The sequence below is a fragment of the Mobula birostris genome, chromosome 2, assembly GCF_030028105.1.
Source record: "Mobula birostris isolate sMobBir1 chromosome 2, sMobBir1.hap1, whole genome shotgun sequence".
In the NCBI taxonomy this organism is placed as follows: Eukaryota; Metazoa; Chordata; class Chondrichthyes; order Myliobatiformes; family Myliobatidae; genus Mobula; species Mobula birostris.
Window position 1 is genome coordinate 231,698,518 of NC_092371.1, and position 20,230 is coordinate 231,718,747.

The 20,230-nt window shown below is 42.1% G+C and overlaps 1 protein-coding gene across 12 annotated transcripts in view; it reads left to right on the top strand.

The window, feature by feature from the left end:
- The window catches only part of fam184ab (family with sequence similarity 184 member Ab), a 179,956-nt gene that overhangs the window by 76,233 nt on the left and 83,493 nt on the right, over nt 1-20,230 (top strand). For all 12 annotated transcript variants that reach the window (XM_072251592.1, XM_072251593.1, XM_072251591.1 and 9 more), the window contains exon 5: nt 10,422-10,619. In XM_072251592.1, coding sequence (XP_072107693.1) covers nt 10,422-10,619 — 198 coding nt within the window. The remainder of the gene's footprint in view (nt 1-10,421; nt 10,620-20,230) is intronic.

Genomic DNA, 20,230 nt, shown 5'->3' on the forward strand with positions numbered 1-20,230 from the left:
GGTGAGTTGGATTTGTTTGTATGAATATAGCTGTATATACAGTTGAAGTCAGAAGTTTACATACACCTTAGCCAAATACACTTAAATTCAATTTTTCACAATTCCTGACATTTAATCCTAGAAAACATTCCCTGTCTTAGGTCAGTTAGGATCACTACTTTATTTTAAGAATGTGAAAAGTCAGAATAATAGTAGAGAGAATCATTTATTTCAGCTTTTATTTCTTTCATCACTTTCCCAGTGGGTCAGAAGTTTACATACACTTTGTTAGTATTTGGTAGCATTGCCTTTAAATTGTTTAACTTGGGTCAAACATTTTGGGTAGCCTTCCACAAGCTTCTCACAATAAGTTGCTGGAATTTTGTTCCATTCCTCCAGACAGAGCTGATGTAACTGAGTCAGATTTGTAGGCCTGCTTGTTCGCACACTCTTTTTCAGTTCTGCCCACAAATCTTCTGTCAGATTGAGGTCAGAAAATGATGTCAAGTCTGGTTCATCCTTGGGAGCAACTTCCAAATGCCTGAAGGTGCTACGTTCATCTGTACAAACAATAGTATGCAAGTATAAACACCATGGGACTACACAGCCGTCATACCGCTCAGGAAGGAGACGCATTCTGTCTCCTAGAGATGAACGTACTTTGGCGCGAAAAGTGCAAATCAATCCCAGAACAACAGGAAAGGACCTTGTGAAGATGCTGGAGGAAACAGGTGGACAAGTACCTATATCCACAGTAAAACGAGTCCTATATCGACATAACCTGAAAGGCTGCTCAGCAAGGAAGAAGCCACTGCTCCAAAACTGCCATTAAAAAGCCAGACTACAGTTTGCAAGTGGGGACAAAGATCTTACTTTTTAGAGAAATGTCCTCTGCTCTGATGAAACAAAAATTGAACTGTTTGACCATAATGACCATCGTTATGTTTGGAGGAAAAAGAGTGAGGCTTGCAAGCCGAAGAACACCATCCCAACCATGAAGCATGGGGGTGGCAGCATCATGTTGTGGGGGTGCTTTGCTGCCGGAGGGACTGGTGCACTTCACAAAATAGATGGCATCATGAGGAAGGAAAATTATGTGGATATATTGAAGCAACATCTCAAGACATCAGCCAGGAAGTTAAAGCTCTGTCGCAAATGGGTCTTCCAAATGGACAATGACCCCAAGCATACCTCCAAAGTTGTAACAAAATTGCTTAAGGACAACAAAGTCAAGGTATTGGAGTGGCCATCACAAAGCCCTGACCTCAATCCGATAGAAAATTTGTGGGCAGAACTGAAAAAGCGTGTGCGAGCAAGGGGGCCTACAAACCTGACTTAGTTACACCAGTTCTGTCCGGAGGAATGGAACAAAATTTCAGAAGCTTACTGTGAGAAGCTTGTGGAAGGCCATCAAAAACGTTTGACCCAAGTTAAGCAACTTAAGGGCAATGCTACCAAATACTAACGAAGTGTATGTAAACTTCTGACCCACTGGGAAAGTGATGAAATAAATAAAAGCTGAAATAAATCATTCTCTCTATTATTCTGACATTTCACATTCTCAAGATATAGTAGTGATCCTAACTGACCTAAGACAGGGAATGTTTTCTAGGATTAAATGTCAGGAATTGTGAAAAACTGAGTTTAAATGTATTTGGCTAAGGTGTATGTAAACTTCTGACTTCAACTGTATCTCCTAAATGAAGATGAAATTATTGACCTAGTGACAAATTCTCTTCCTCCCAAACCGAAGAATATATAATTAAAATACCCAATGAACTCGGGTGCAATGTTCGTTTTGATAATATGCAGTAGGTTGCTTATGCTGAATTTGTAGTGGTAGAGTGGAGTCACTAAAAATTGTTCACTGTTGCCATGATGATTTCATGTAGAGAAAAGGAAATTGGTGGGAAAATTCCATGTGGAATATGAAAAAAAGGGCTCTTACAGGTTATAAACTTAAAAATGTTCAACAGTAGCACTTAATCTAGTTGGCTCCATCTTGGGTACGAACCTACAAAATACCCAGTACCCATCTTTAGGGAGCAGTGTCTCAGAAAGGCAACATCTGTTATTAAGGGCCTCCAGCACCTGGGGAATACCCTTTTCTCACTGTTACCATCAGGTAGGAGATACAGAAGCATGAAGGCACACACTCAGCGATTCAGGAACAGCTTCTTCCCCTCTGCCATGCGATTCCAAAATGGACAGTACCTTGCCTTTTTTTAATATAGATTATTTCTGTTTTTGCACGTTTGTTTAATTCTATTAAATATATGTAATTGATTTACTTGCTTATTGTTATTATTATTTTTTTCTCTGTAGATTATCTACTGCATTGAACTGCTCTGCTAAGTTAACACATTTCACGTCACATGCTGGTGATAATAAACCTGATTCTGATTCTGATCAATTTAGCATATCAATGAAAAGGTGGAGTATTTGCATCTATTAGAAGGATCTTTCAAAACTTTCATTTAGACCCTAAGACCATAAAACATGGGAGCAGAATTAGGCCATCTGGACCATCAGGTCTGCTCTGCTATTCAATTATGGCTGATACATTTTTTTAATCTCCTCCTCAACCCCACTTCCCAGCCTTCTCCTGTAACGTTTGATGCCATTTCCAATCAAGAATCTGTCAGTCTCTGCCTTAAATACACCCAATGACCTCGCCTCCACAGATGCATGGGGCAACAAATTCCACAAAGTCACCACCCTCTGGCTAAAGAAATTTCTCTGCATCTCTGTTTTGAAAGGGCACCCCTCTATCCTGAGGCTGTTCCCTATTGTCCTAGACTCTCCCACCATGGGAAACATCCTTTCCACATCTGCTCTGACTAGGCCTTTCAACATTCGAAAGGTTTCAATAAGATCCCTCCTCATCCTTCTGAATTCCGGTGAGTACAGACCCGGGCCATCAAACGTTCCTCGTATAATAACCCTTTCATTTTTGGAATCATCCTTGTGAACCTCCTCTGGACCTGTTCCACTGCCAGCACATCTTTTCTGAGATGAGGGGACCAAAACTGTTCGCAATACTCAAGGTGAGGCCTCACCAGTGCCTTATAAAGCCTCAGCATCACATCCTTGCTCTTGTATTCTAGACCTCTTGAAATGAATGCTGACATGGCATTTGCCTTTTTCACCACTGACTCAACCTGTAAGTTAACCTTCAGGGTGTTCTGCAGAAGGACTCCCAAGTCCCTCTGCATCTCAGATTCCTGGATTTTCTGCCCATTTAGAAGATAGTCTGCACATTTATTTCTACTACCAAAGTGCATGACCATGCATTTTCCAACATTGTATTTCATTTGCCACTTTCTTGCCCATTCTCCTAATCTAAGTCCTTCTGCATCCTACCTGTTTCCTCAACACTACCTGCCCCTCCATCAATCTTCATATCATCTGCAAACTTAGCAACAAAGCCATCTATTTCATCATCTAAATAATTTATATACTGTATAAAAAGAAGTAGTCCCAACACTGACCCCTGCAGAACACCATTAGTCACTGGCAGTCAACCAGAAAAGGATCATTTTATTCCCACTTGCTGCCTCCTACCAATCAGCCAATGCTCTAGCCATGTTAGTAACTTTCCTGTAATACCACGGGCTCATAACTTGATAAGCAGCCTCATGTGTGGCGCCTTGTCAAAGGTCTTCTGAAAGTCCTAATATACAACATCCACTGCATCCCCTTTATCTATCCTACTTGTAATCTCCTCAAAGTTCCAACAGGTTCGTCAGGCAGAATTTTCCCTGAAGGAAACCACGCTGACTTTGCACTATCTTGTCCTGTGTCTTCAAGTACGCCATCACCTCATCCTTAACAATTGACTCTAACATCTTCCCAACCACTGAGGCCAGGCTAACTGGACTGTAATTTCCTTTCTGCTGCCTTCCTCCTTCCTTAAAGAGTGGAGTAACATTTGCAATTTTCCAGTCCTCTGGCACAATACCAGAGTCCAATGATTTTTGAAAGATCATTTCTAATGCCACCACAATCACTAATGCTACCTCTTTCAGAACCCTAGGGTACAGTTCCTCTGGTCCAGATGACTTATGTACCTTTAGGTCTTTCAGTTTTTTAAGCACCTTCACTCTTGAAACAGTAACTTCAGGCATTTCTAATCCTTCACACACTACAACATCAGGCACAACAGTGAAGACTGATGCAAAATAATCATTTAGTTCATCAGCCATCTCCTTGTCCCCCATTATTATTTCTCCTCCCTCATTTTCTAGCGGTTCTATATCCGCTCTTGTTTCTCTTTTTTTTAACATACCTGAAAAAACATTTACTATCCACTGTGATATTATTTGCTAGCTTGCTTTCATATTTCACCTTTTCCCTTCTAATGATTTTTTGGTTGCTCTCTATAGGTTTTCAAAAACTTCCTAATACTCTATCTTCCCACTAATTTTTGCTTTGTTGTATGCCCTTTCCTTTGCATTTACAATATCTTTGACTTCCCTTGTCAGCCATGGTTGTACTATTTTACCATTTGAGTATTTCTTCATTTTTGGAATACACATGTCCTGTACCTCCCTCATTTTTCCCAGAAACACATGACATTGCTGCTCTGCTGATATCCCTGCCAGCAGCTCCTTCCAATTTACTTTGGCCAACTCTTTTCTCGTACCACTGTACCCTTACCCAGAATCAATCAGAATTAGGTTTATTATCACTGGCATGTGACGTAAAATTTGTTAACATAGCAACAGTTCAATGCAATACATAATGTAGAAGAGAAAAAAAATAATAATAATAAACAAATAAGTAAATCAATTACAGTATACGTATATTGAATAGATTTTAAAAGTGCAAAAAGTGCAAATATACTGTATATTAAAAAAAGTGAGGTAGTGTCCAAGGGTTCAATGTCCATTTAGGAATCGGATGGCAGAGGGGAAAAAGCTGTTCCTGAATTACTGAGTGAGTGCCTCCAGGCTTCTGTACCTCCTATCTGATGGTAACAGTGAGAAAAGGGCATGCCCTGGGTGCTGGAGGTCCTTAATAATGGACGCTGCCTTTCTGAGACACCTGAAGATGTCCTGGGTACTTTGTAGGATAGTACCCATGATGGAGCTGACTAGATTTACAACCCTTTGCAGCTTCTTTCGGTCCTGTGCAGTAGCCACCGCCCCCCCCCCCCCCCCCGCATACCAGACAGTGATGCAGCCCATCAGAATGCTCTCCATTGTACATCTATAGAAGTTTTCAAGTGTATCTATTGACATGCCATATCTCTTCAAACTCCTAATAAAATATAGTCGCTGTCTTGCCTTCTTTATAACTACTGCTACATCAGACTTTACTTTCTCCCTATCAGATTTCAAGTTGAACACAATCATATTGTGATCACTGGTTCCTAAGGGTTCTTTTACCTTAAGCTCCCTAATCGCCTCCAGTTCATCACATAGCACCCAATCCAGTGTAGCTAATCCCTAGTAGGCTCAACGACAAACTGCTCTAAAAAGCTATCTCGTAGGCATTCAACAAACTCACTCTTTTGAGATTTATTACTAACCTGATTTTCCCAATCGCCCATGACTACCATAACATCAGCCCTTTTGACTCGGCTTTGCTGCTTCCTGTTGTGACCTGTGGTCCAGCTCCTAGCCACTGTTGGGAGGCCTGTATATAACTGTCATCAATGTCCTTTTACCCTTGCTGTTTCTTAATTCATTCCACAAGGATTCAACATCCTCTGATCCTATGTCACATCTTTCTACTGATTTGATGTCAATCTTTACCACCCCCTCAGATATAATGTGTAACCTTGGACATTCAGCTCCCAACTATAACCATCCATTTGGTAATACAGCTTGACCTTCACTAATCCGATGACCTGTAATCCGGTTCCTTTCGATAATCCGGCACTGATTGTGCTTAATGTGATCCTTCTGTAATTCGGCATTTTCACTAATCCAGCACTCCTCAGGTCCCAATGGTGCTGGATTAGTGAAGGTCGACCTGTAAAGTGAAAGATATGTGAGAAATATGTGGGAAAGATCTAGGGGTACACATTCAATTTGGAAAGATTTTAAGTAAAATATCAAAAGAAACTCAAAGAACCCCATTAATATGTTGTGTGAAAAATTATCCTTTTCAACCAGCAGGATGGGCAAACCTTTGTTAGTATCCTCTCAGAGGCCAATATTCCCTGCCTAGCAATTTGAGTTAACCAAGACTGGAGGATTAGCGATATCGTCTGCATGCCAGAGACTAGATCCTTTGAAAAAAGAGTTCATCCCAAGTCCTGTTAACAGGCAAGAGGTTTCCAGGTGGAGAAAGAAACTGCTTCAGTATGTTTTGAAAGTTGTCTTGAAAACATATAACATTCTCAGTGACAAGGGGATTATGGCCCTTGATCACTCAAAATGGAGAAAAAGCATCCATGAAGTCACTGGAAGAACATGAAGGTGTGCACAAGCAACAGAAAGAATGGATGACTTCCCACCCACCAACTCCATCAGACACTACCCGTTCTACCTGCGGCAAAATCTGCAGATCCTGTTGCTTCATTGAGTGGAAGCAAATTAAACTCAAGGCACAAGGACTGCCAGAGGAGGAGGAGGTAGAAGCACTTCCAAATTCGGCTCTGAATAACTAAATAGGTGTAGCATACGAGCTGAGTTAAAAGAGGGGTTTTGACAAGTATTGAAAATGGAAAGAACAGTCAAAGTTATAGTTTTTGGATTGGTCATTAAATAACATAATTAAAATGAAAAGAGATCTTGGCCAGATTAACTGCTAGGAAAAAGTTGTAAGCCAAATAAGTAACAGATTTTGAAAAATATTTTAGTACAATATGGATGCAATGTAGTTTTATGCAATCTAATCAGAACTAATGTCATGATAAATAGATTTAGAGGTTAAACTAAAAGCAACATTTAAAAAGAGACATGATAATAATGACCTATGAAAAGACTGGTACGATGACGACATGCTCGGATACTGCGGCATCTCTGGGTCCAAACAAAGGTGCTATTGTTTGTCTTTTATGTCTTTTTCACAAATGCAAGCACTGCTGGATATTAAGAACACGAAATACTGCAGGTCTACCCCAATAGCGGGTTGCTGGATGATGCTGGACTTGTTGCCTGTTTCTTGTTGTTCTCTTGCAACCTGCTTCAGGTACCCATGGAGAAAGGTGTCAGATCATGTACAGTTCAACAGGCGGTGCAGGTGATTATCTCGGACCTTTTTGTTGTGATCGCAAGACTCTGTTAGACAATGATAATGTAGAATACTGTGAGTCCAATTCAACGGTTCGTTGGTGAGACTGACAGCAGGGGAGTTGTAGCAACACTCACAACACGCTGGAGGAACTCAGCAGGTTGGGCAGCATCTGTGGAAGCGATCAGTCAATGTTTCGGGCTGGAACCCTTCGTCAGGACTGAAGAGGGAAGGGACAGAGCCCCTATAAAGAAGGTGGGGGGAGTGTGGGACCACCAGTTCCTCCAGCATGTTGTGAGTGTTGCTTTGACCCCAGCATCTGCAGAGTATTTTGTGTGTAGCAGGGGAGTTGTGTTGCCTCGGTTGTTCAACAGACAAGGCTGTCATGCCTCGAGGTCGCGTCTTGTGGCTGCCGGAATAGGAGACACCGGGACTGGTTGTATGCAGCTTGATTCTGTGTTAGGTTGGGGGCTGGCCCATCTGTTGGCGCTGCCATCCAGTGTTCCTCAGTGCAAGACCCAAAGCTGGATTGTGTTCATCTGCAGCTGCACTTGCATGAGGCGGAAAAATACTACAAACTTGTAATCAGAAACATGGCATCAGAACAACGTCCATACACCATCAATCTACAGCCATGACACTCAGGGGACTTGGACTATATCATTACTTTTAATATATTTTTAAGGTTTTTGCTTTCATAAGCACAGGAGCGCCTACAGGACTGTTTTGAATAGGTGAACCGGACTGTATTGAGGGATTCCCCTTTGAATCTGGATGAGTAAGCTGCCGTTGTTACCGACTTCATTAAAACCTGTGGGGATATTTCTGTTCCTACAGACACTTACTGTAATTTCCCAAACCAGAAGCCGTGGATGAACCAGGACGTATGTCGTCTGCTGAAGGCTAGATCTGTGGCATTCAAGTCTGGCAACCCAGGCCTGTACCAGAAAACCAGGTATGATTTGCAGAGGGCTATTTCAAGGGCAAAGGGACAATTCTGAACGAGATTGGAGGCGATATCAGATGCACGGCAACTCTGGCAGGGACTGCAAGAAATTACAAAGCAAAACCCAATAGTATGAATGGCAGCGATGCTTCACTACCCGTTGAACTCAATGCCTTCTATGCACGCTTTGAAAGGGAGAACATAACTACAGCTGTGAAGATCCCTGCTGCACCTGATGACCCTGTGATCTCTGTCTCAGTAGCCAATGTTAGACTGTCCTTAAAGGTGAACCCTCGCAAGGCAGAAGTTCCCGATAGAGTACCTGGTAAGGCTCTGAAAACCTGTGCCAACTAACTAGCGGAAGTATTCAAGGACATTTTCAACCTCTCACTGCTATGGGCGGAAGTTCCCACTTGCTTCAAAAAGGCAACAATTGTACCAGTGCCAAAGAAGAATAATGTGGGCTGCCTTAACGACTATCGCCCGATAGCACTCACATCAACAGCGATGCTTTGAGAGGTTGGTTATGACTAAACTGAACTCCTGCCTCAGCAAGGACTTGGACCCATTGCAATTTGCCTATCGTCACAATAGGTCAACGGCAGACGCAATCTCCATGGCTCTTCACAGGGCTTTAGACTATCCCGGACAACACAAACACCTACGTCAGGATGCTGTTCATTGACTGTAGCTCAGCATTTAATACCATCATTCCCACAATCCTGATTGAGAAGTTGCAGAACCTGGGCCTCTGTACCTCCCTCTGTAATTGGATCCTCGACCTCCTAACCGGAACACCACAGTCTGTGCAGATTGGTGATAACATATCCTTTTCGCTGACGATCAACTCTCGCGCACCTCAGGGGTGTGAGCTTAGCCCACTGCTCTACTTTCTGTATACACGTGACTGTGTGGCTAGGCATAGCTCAAATACCATCTACAAATTTGCTGACGATACAACCATTGTTGGTAGAATCTCAGGTGGTGACGCGAGGGCATACAGGAGTGAGATATGCCAACTAGTGGAATGGTGCCATAGCAACAACATGGTACTCAGAGTCAAGAAGACGAAAGAGCTGATTGTGGGCTTCAGGAAGGGTAAGACGAAGGAACACATACCTATCCTCGCCTATCCTCATAGAGGGATCAAAAGTGGAGTGAGTGAGCAGCTTCAAGTTCCTGGGTGTCAAGATCTCTGAGGCCATAACCTGGTCCCAACATATTGATGTAGTCATAAGGAAGGCAAGACAGCGGCTATACTTTATTAGGACTTTGAAGCGATTTGGCATGTCAACAAATACACACAAAAACTTCTATAGTTGTACCATGGAGGGCATTCTGACAGGCTGCACCACTGTCTGGTATGGAGGGGCTACTGCACAGAACCGAAAGAAGCTGCAAAAGGTTGTAAATCTAGTCAGTTCCACCTTGGGCACTAGCCTACAAAGTACCCAGGACATCTTTAGGGAGCGGTGTCTCAGAAAGGCAGCGTCCATTATTAAGGACCTCCAGCACCCAGGGCATGCCCTTTTCTCACTGTTACCATCAGGTAGGAGGTACAGAAGCCTGAAGGCACACACACTGTGATTCAGGAACAGCTTCTTCCCCTCTGCCATCCAATTCCCAAATGGACCTTGAATCTTCGGACACTACCTCGCTTTTTTTAATATACAGTATTTCTGTTTTTGCACAGTTTTTAAATAATCTATTCAATATACATAATTGATTTACTTTTTTATTTTATTTTATTTATTATTATTTTTTTCTCTCTCTGCTAGATTATGTATTACATTGAACTGCTGCTGCTAAGTTAACAAATTTCACGTCACATGTCGGTGATAATAAACCTGATTCTGATTCTGATGTGCTACATCTGGTGTATGCTGTGTGTGACTGTTGGTACTGTGCTTTGCACCTTGCACCCTGTTTCATTTGGCTGCTTTCATGTGTATGGTTGACTGACAACTGAACTTGAAATTGAACTTGAACTATTGTCCATCAGTCAGTATGTAGAATTCCCACTCTTAATCTTGTATCAAATAACTCTACTGATACTTAGTTCATTCCAAATATTAACTGTCCATTTTGACTTTCCATCAAATCTAATTACTATTTTGATCCTACTTTATGTTTGATTCATGAGGGAATTAAAAAATAAGACAGAGGTGTATAAAAATGAATGAGTCCTTTTCAAATCCAATGAAAATGTAGTTGATATAGAAATTGGACCCCAGTGCTAACTCCTTTGAGCCCTGCAAGATCTAATGCTTAATATTATGCTTGTCACTCAGTGTATGATTTTTAACTGCAGTCCTTAAATGAAGAAAAAGAAATGCAAAGGCAATATTATGAACAGGAGATAACAAACCTGCACCACAAGCTTGAAGAGGAAACTAGATTTCTAAAGGAAACCTTTAGGAAAAGTATGGAGGAGTTATCTGAAAAACATCAAGCTGCATTAGAATCTGTTCAAGGCACAAGTGAAAGAGAAAAGAAAAAGTTGCAACTGGTAAGTGGACGACATTGGCCTTGAATTTTCTGTCATTGGCTTGTTACACTGACCTGTGACAAGTGCAAACTGACCTTTTCCAAAGCTCCATCATCAGCATGTGTTCCCAAACTAACACATTCCTTGGTCGTATCATGCATTGTAAATGATGTGATGTGATGGTTGGGAGATGGGATAAAGATATGGATGGGAAGTGGGTTTGCACTAATTGCCAAATAATCTCTGCTGATGAAACAGATGTAGAAATAAAATATACGTAGCAGGCTAATTCCTGAGACAGATGATAAGCATACCTAAGTTTTTCACAGTAAATTTATTATCAGATTACATGTAGTATATACTACATTGAGTTCACTTTCTTGCAGGCATTTACAGGAATAAGTAGAAATACAATAGAATTTTACAAAAAAGAAACTATACATAAACAGATAAAGACTGACAAACAACCAATATACAAAAGAACACAAATTGTGAAAATAAAAATAATACTGAGAACATGATTGTGTAATGAGTGCTTGAAAGTGAGTCTATAGGTCATAGAATCAGTTCAGAGTAGTGGTGAATGATCTAACTGCTGATTGAGGAGCCTAATTGTTGTAGGATAATAACTGTTCCTGAACCTGGCGTTGTGAGATTTCCTGCCCAATGTTAGTAGTGAACAAGGACATGGCCTTAGGTAGTGGAGGTCTTTGATAATAGATGCTGCTTTCATGTGACAGCACTTTATGTATCCAATAACTGCATCCCCTTTGTCTATTCTATGTGTAATCTCCTCCAAGAATTCCAACAGGTTCATCAGGCAAGATATTCCCTTCAGGAAACCATGCTGACTTTATCCTTTCTTGTCCTGAGTCACCAAGTACTCCATAACCCCATCCTTAACAATTGACTCCAACATCTTCCCAACCATGTCAGGCTAACTGCTCTATAATTTTCTTTCTGCTGCCTTCCTCCTTTCTTAAAGAGCAGAGTGACAATTGTAATTTTCCTGTCCAACCGGCATAATACAGAGTCCAAGGATTTTTAAAAGATCATTACTAATGCCTCCACAATCTCTACCGCTACCTCTTTCAGAACCATACAGTGCTGGTCCAGGTGATTTATGTACCCTTAGGTCTCTCAGCTTTTTGAGCACTTTCTCCCTTGTCATAGCAACTGCTATTTACTTCTCTTCCCTCACACCCTTCAACATGTGACACATTGCTAGTGTCTTCCACAGTGAGCACTGATGCAAAATGCTCACTTAGTTCATCTGCTATCTCCTTGTTCCCCGTTATTATTTTTCCGGTCTCATTTTCTAGTGGTCCTATATCCACTCTCATCTCTCTTTCATATTTGCTTGCTTTCATATTTCACTGTTTCCCTCTTAATGATTATTTTAGTTGCTTTGTGTAGGGTTGTAAAAGTTACCCAATCCTCTGTCTTCCCACTAATTTTTGCTTTGTTGTATGCCCTCTCTTTTGTTTTTATGTTAGTTTTGACTTCCTTTGTCAGCCACGGTTGTACTATTTTGCCATTTGAGTATTTATTTGTTTTTGGGGTATATCTATCCTGCACCTTCCTCACTTTTCCCAGAAACTCACACCATTGCTGCTCTGCTGTCATCCCTGCTAACATCTCCTTCCAATATAGTTTGTCTAACTCGTCTTTCATACCACTGTAATTTCCTTTACTCCACTGAAATACTGTTATGTCAGACTTTACTTTCTCCCTATCAAATTTCAAGTTGAACTCAGCCATATTGTGATCACTGGTTCTGAAGGGTTCTTTTACCTTAAGCTCCCTAATCACCTCTGGTTCATTACGTAACACCCAATCCAGTGTAGCTGATCCCCTAACATAAACACGAAAATCTGCAGATGCTGGAAGTTAAGCAACATGCACAAAATGCTGGAGAAACTCAGCAGCCAAGGCAGCATTTTGTGTGTGTAGCTGATCCCTTAGCAGGCTCAACAACAAACTGCTCTAAAAAAGACATCATGTAGGCATTCAACAAACTCACTCTCTTGGCATCCAGTTCCAATCTGATTTTCCCAATCTCCCATGACTATCATAACATTGCCCTTTTGACACACCTTTTCTACTTTGTGTTGCAATCTATGGTCCACATCCTAGCCACTGTTGAGAGGCCTGTGTATATCCTTTTACCATTGCAGTGTTTTAACACAACCTACAAGGATTCAGCATCTTCTGATGATATGTCACACCTTTCTACTGATTTCATGCTATTCTTTACCAGCAGAGGCACGCCACCCTCTATGCTGACTTTCCTACCCCTCTCATACAATGTGTAATCTTGGACATTCAGCTCCCAATCACAACCATCCTTCAGCCACGATTTAATGATGGCCACAACATTATACCAAACAATCTTTAAAAGTGCAACAAGATAATCCTCCTTATCTTACACTCCGTGCATTATGATATAAGACCTTGAGTGCTGCATTTGCTGATTCCCTTATGCACTGATACTTACCCTGCTGATGTCCTATCATCTGTCTGCTCTTTCTGACAGTCTGACTGCATGTTATCCTTTTTTTTTAAACCATCTGTCCTAACCTGAGTCCCTTCACTTGGTTCCCACCCACCTGCCAAATTGGTTTAAACCCTTCCCAGCAGCTGCATCAAACCTGCCTGTGAGAATATTGGTTCTCCTCCAATTCAGGTGCAACCCATCGCTTTTGAGCAGGTCGTACTTCCCCAAGAAGAGATCCCAATAATCCAACAAACCTGAAGCCTTGCCCCCTGCACCAACTTCTCATCCATGCATTAATTTGCCAAATCATCCTGTTTCTACCTTCACTGGTATGTGGCACAGGCAGTAATCCAGAAATTACTTCCTGGGAGGTCCTGCTTCTCAGCTTTCTACCTTGCTCCCTAAGTTCTCTTTTCAGGACCTCTTTGCTTTTACTTCTTGTGTCATTGGTACCAATATGTACCAAGAGATTTGGCTGCTTTCCCTCCCTCTCTAAAGTGTTGTGGAAGCAATCCGAGACATCCCTACCCTGGCACCTGGGAGACAACATACCATTCAGGTGTCCCATTTATGTCCACAAAATCTTGTTGAGGCCTCTAGGGGAATGGCAATTCCTCAAGGAATCTTTTGGAGGTAGTAATCATATTATGATAGAATTCACCCAGCAGTTTGAGTGGGAGAAGATAAGTCAGATGTATAAGTACTACAGTGGATTAAAGGGAATTACAGAGGCATCTGAGAGGAGCTGAGCAAAGTTGATTGGAAGGTGACACTAGCAGGGATGATGGCAGAACAGCAATGGCTGGAGTTTCTTGGAGCAATTTAAAAGGCACAGGACAGATGTATCTCAAAGAAGAAGTAGAATTCTGAAGGCAGGATGACCCAGTCATGGTTGGCAAGGGAAGCCAAAGTCAACATAAAAGCAAAAAATACGGCATATACGTAGAAGCAGAATTAGCCCATTTAGCCTACCAAGTCTGCTCCACCATTTCATCATGGCTGATTCATTTTTCCTCTCAGCCTCAGTCTCCTGCCTTCTTCCCGTATCTCTTTATGCCCTGACCAATCAACAATCTATCAACCTCTGCCTTAAATATACATTAAAAACTTGGCTCCGCTGCTGCCTGTGGCAACAAATGCCACAGATTCAGCATTCTCTGGCTAAACTAGCCAATAACATAAAAGAAGATACATAAAGTATATTACTTGAGCAGGTTAACTTGCAGGTTGAGTTGGAAGTAAGGAAGCCAAATGCAATATTAGCATTTATTTTGAGAGGACTACAATGCAAAAGCAAGGCTAGAAACATAGAAAACCTACAGCACAATACAGTCCCTTCAGCCCAAAAAGTTGTGCCGAACATGTCCCTACCTTAGAAATTACTAGGCTTACCCATAGCCCGCTAAGCTTCATGTACCTATCCAAAAGACTCTTAAAAGACCCTATCGTATCCGCCTCCACCACCGTTGCCAGCAGCCCATTCCACGCACTCACCACTCTCTGAGTAAAAAACTTACCCCTGACATCTCCTCTGTACCTACTCCCCAGCACCTTAAACCTGTGACCTCTTGTGGCAGCCATTTCAGCCCTGGGGAAAAAGCCTCTGACTATCCACACAATCAATGCCTCTCATCATCTTATACGCCTCTGTCAGGTCACCTCTCATCCTCCGTCACTCCAAGGAGAAAAAGCTGAGTTCACTCAACCTGTTTTCATAAGGCATGCTCCCCAATTGAGGCAACATCCTTGTAAATCTCCTCTGCACCCTTTCTATGATTTCCACATTCTTCCTGTAGTGAGGCGGCCAGAACTGAGCACAGTACTCCATGTGGGGTCTGATCAGGATCCTATATAGCTGCAACATTACCTCTCGGCTCTTAAATTCAATTCCACGACTGATGAAGGCCAATAGACCGTATGGCTTCTGTCACATACCCCGTGATGGGAATAAAGAACCAGCAGAGATGGAAAACACTTTGGAGTCCAGTATTGCTATTAACTAATAATATTTACTAGTAACTATGCAATACAGTAATATAAATGTAAATAAATCAAACAGGTTAGCAATGATTTTATATATATATAAGTAAGTATATCAGTAAGTGTGGAAATATATAAAAACCAAGCTTTTTTAAGTCTAGGGGTGAAAAGATGCAGTCTTATGATGATGAGTAAAGTTCAGTTCAGTTCGTGGTATTGAGTTGAGTAGTGATGGACAGAGAGAGAGAGGGAGAGATTTGAGTCTTCAGGTGAGCTGATGCCGTCGATCTTCTCGTTGTCCTTCGAAATCCTTTAAAGGTCACCAACTGTGACTTTAACAAAGGGGACCGGTTTTCTGTGGTGGAGCTATCTCCCAGGCGAGGGTGGACACATGGACAACTCCCCACCAGTCGACCCCTTTTTCTTCTTTCCACTGCAAGAGCGATGGATCGATCCGCTTGATCGATCCTCCAAAACCCACTTTTTCTGCGGGCACAACAATGCTCATTCAGTGTTCAGAACATGTGTCTGAGGTCTGTATCATCTGACCTCCTATTTTACCTTCCCATGCTGAACATCAACTGTCATTCAAATAACTCCTCCTTCCTCTCTCTGTGAAAGAAATTCAAGCAGGCAAAAATCCTTGAAGAAAGTATCAACAACCTGCCAAAAACCATAACATCGAGTGTCCATTAAATAACCGCCCTCAGTTACCATAGCAACTTACGAGCTGCTCGGTGCTGTCTCCAACTCAGCAGAAATCCAAAAGTTAACCAGTTCTTTGTCGTTCCTTAAAGTGACAGTCCAACAGTTAGTCTTCGTCTCTCTCTCTCTCTCTCTCTCTCTCTCTCTCTCTCTTTTCAAAACAACATGTTGGTGTTAAATGACTCTCTCTCTCTCTCTTTTCAAAAGCACAGTTCATAGGGGTAATTCAGGACCCCGTTACACTTCTTAACCACAGAGTCAACCTGCGTAGCTGCTTTGAGCGTCCTATGGACTCGGACCCCAAGATCCCTCTGATCCTCCACACTGCCAAGAGTCTTACTATTAATACTATATCCTGCTATCATATTTGACCTACCAAAATGAACCACTTCACAATTATCTGGGTTGAACTCCATCTATCACTTCTCAACCCAGTTTTGCATCCTATTATGTCTCGCTGTAACCTCTTGACAGCCCTCCACACTATCCAGGACACCCCCAACCTTTGTGTCATTAGCAAACTTACTAACTCATCCCTCCACTTCCTCATCCAGGTCATTTATAAAAATCACAAAGAGTAAGGATCCCAGAACAGATCCTTGAGACATACCGACATCCATGCAGAATATGACCCGTCTACAACCGCTCTTTGCCTTCTGTGAGCAAGCCAGTTCTGGATCCACAAAGCAATGTCCCCTTAGATCCCATGCCTCCTTACTTTCTCAGTAAGCCTTGCATAGGGTTCCTTATCAAATGCCTTGCTGAAATCTATATACACTACATCTACACTACATTTTTGCAGTGCTTCCATCTTCATGAGATGATGGCGCTATCGGGACTTGAGACTTTTTTTTTACCATGCCCATGGTCTGCTCTTTACCAAATTACGGTATTGCTTTGTACTGTTGTAACTATATGTTATAATTATGTGGTTTTGTCAGTTAGTCTTGGTTTGTCCTGTGTTTCTGTGATATCTTTCTGGAGGAACATTGTATCATTTTTTAATGCATGCATTTCTAAATGACAATAAACGAGGACTGAGTGTCTTCATAATCTAATCTAATCTATTGCTCTTCCTTCATCAATGTGCTTAGTCACATCCTCAAAAAATTCAATCAGGCTCGTAAGGCACGACTTGCCCTTGACAAAGCCATGCTGACTATTCCTAATCATATTATACCTCTCCAAATATTCATAAATCCTGCCTCTCAGGATCTTCTCCATCAGTTTACCCATCACTGAAGTAAGACTCAGTGGTCTATAATTTCTTGGGCTATCGCTACTCCCTTTCTTGAGTAAGAGAACAACATCTGCAACCCTCCAATCCTCTGGAACCTCTCCTGTCCCCAGTGATGATGTGAAGATCATCGCCAGAGGCTCAGCAATTTCCTCCCTCGCTTCCCACAGTAGCCTGGGGTACATCTCATCCGGTCCTGGTGACTTATCCAACTTGATGCTTTCCAAAAGCTCCAGCACATCCTCTTTCTAAATATCTACATGCTCAATCTTTTCAGTCCGCTGCTAGTCATCACTACAACTACCAAGATCCTTTTCCATAGTGAATACTGAAGTAAAGTATTCATTAAGTACAGGTTTCCCCCACCATCCGAAGGTAGAGCGTTCCTCTGAAACGGTTCGTAAGCCGAAATGTCGTAAGGGGAAGAAGCAATTACCATTTATTTATATGGGAACATTTTGTGAGCGTTTGCAGACCCAAAAATAACCTACCAAGTCATGCCAAATAACACATAAAACCTAAAATAACAGTAACATATAGTAAAAGCAGGAATGATATGATAAATACACAGCCTATATAAAGTAGAAATACTTTTCCACAATCATTGCGGGATTCCACAATCACAGATCTCCGTAGTGAAAATCTCACGCAAGCGCTGTCGGCAAAAACACGGCGCAAGCGCTCTCCAGCAACCTTTAAACTATGAAGCTGCCAAATCATACCAAATAACACGTAAAAATACACAGCCGATATAAAGTAGAAATAATGTATGTACAGTGTAGTATCACTTACCGGAATCGGGGCAGCACAGAGCACACTGATGATGGTGTGTTAGGCCGAGTCGTCGCAGGCTGGGTGGTGCAGTGACCCCCACCCTCCCAGCCACCAACCGATACATTGCCGCAAAGCACGCAGGGGTCCAGCGGTAGCCCGGGACGCACCCAGCACATCTTTAAGAAAAAAGCCGAAATAAACATGCAAATTAATAACCTGCTGCCCGACACGTAATTGTCAGCCCAGATCAGTGCCGATTGCAAATTGCATCGCCTCTGATCTGGGCCGACAATTACGTGTGGGGCGGCACCTAATTAATTAGCATGTTTATTTCGGCTTTTTTCTTAAAGATGTGCTGTGTGCCTCCCGGCTACTGCTGTATTCTCCGCGAATCGGTACAGTATCTGTCCGGGGCCCGAGTGTTGGGGTGGTGGGACACGGGGGTGTCATCTCTTCGTCAATCAAGGCAGGCAGCTCATCTTCTCCTATGACTGCCCGCCTCGATGTTGAAGGTCAAGGTTCGTCGTGTGCTGTGGCTGATGTGGAAGGCTTGCTTGACTGCTGAGCCTCGCGCATTTTTCTATCATACAGTTCTTTGTAAGGACTCAAAGAATCTTGCAAATATCCCCCAAACCTACGTACCCTTTCAAAACTAAAGTCGTACTTTATCATTACTCATTCGGTTTCGATTGTTAGCCTTTCCTCTTCCAATTGCATCAGCTCTTCATCTATCAGTTCTTGGTCATGAGATGCCAAAACCTCTTCAACATCATCTTCGTCAACTTCCTCAAGCCAAACTCACTTTGTCCTTGCTTCGTTCACCACGATTGAAACGCTAAATTATGTCTAGTTTTACGCTAAGTGTAACACCCTTACGAGCTCTTTCAGGCTTTTCCGACACCATAGAACTCATCTTGCAAACGACTGCTCACAGGCTCGTGTTAAAGCAATGCTGGCGAGAATGCGGTTCCGAATCCGGGAAGAACGGCTGCTCGGGGCGCGTGCTGCTTTTTATCGCGCGCTGAATTTTTTCGTAACAGTGAAAACACCTTCTGAAAGTGAAAACAGGATACTAATGTAGGTCTTTCGTAACAGTGAGGTTTCGTAAAGCGAACGTTCGAAAAGCGGGGGACACCTGTACCTCTGTTATTTCCTCCGGTTCCATACACACTTCCCCACTGTCACACTTGATAGGTCCTATTCTTTCACATTTTAGCCTCTTGCTCTTCACGTACTTGTAGAATGCCTTGGGGTTTTCCTTAATCTTGTCCGCCAAGGCCTTCTCATGGCCCCTTCTGGCTCTCCTAATTTCCTTCTTAAGCTCCTTCCTGTTAGCCTTATAATCTTCTAGATCTCTAACATTACCTAGGTCTCTGAACCTTTTGTAAGCTTTTCTTTTCTTCATGACTAGATTTACTACAGCCTTTGTATACCACGGTTCCTGTACCCTATCATAACTTCCCTGTCTCATTGGAACGTACCTATGCAGAACTCCACACAAATATACCCTGAACATTTGCCACATTTCTTCCGTACCTTTCCCTGAGAATATCTGTTCCCAATTTAAGCTTCCAAGTTGCAATGCTGAGGCCTTATAAGGCATTTTTTCATGCTGCACTTGGAGTGTTGTGAGCAGTTTTGGGTCTTTTATCTAAGAAAAGATGTGCTGGCATTAGAGAGAGTGTACAGGAGATTCATGACAATGTTCCCAGAATTGAAAGGGTTGATGTATGTGGAGCGTTTCATGGCTCTGGGCCTGTACTTGCTGAAGCTTATAAGAATGAAGGGGGATCTCATTGAAACCTATGAATATTGAAAGGCTTAGAGAGAATGTTTTCTTTAGTGGGAGAGTTGAGGGCCAGAGTTCACAGCCTCATAATAGAGGCACATCCATTTACAACAGAAATAAGAAAAAATTTGTTTAGACAGAGGCTGGTGAATCTGTATAATTCATTGCCACAGACGGCTGTGCAGGCCAGGTCAATGGGTATATTTATGGCAGACGTTGATAGGTTCTTGGTTAGTCAGGGTGTTACAGGTTATGAGAAGAAGACAGGAGAATGGGGTTGAGATGGAAATGAATCAACCACGATAGAATGACAGATCAGACTCAATGGGCCAAGTGGCTTAATTCTGCTCCTATGTTTTATGGTCTTACTGGACTTCCTTAAAAATAATTGATCTGATAGTCTCCAGCTTAAGCATCCTATATAAATATTATATACTGTAAATATTTATTTTTTTGAAAAACACACACACCCACTCTCTCTCTCAATCCTCACCCCCTCCTGGCCCCCTTTACCATCATCAACAACTCAGAGGTAGGAACATCATCTACAGGTCTAGGCTGTTTACTAAACAAGTTTCAGCAAAAATATCTAGTCCAAGTTTAAAAGAATATTCAAAATTTGCATTACTATTTTGAAATCTTATTAATCG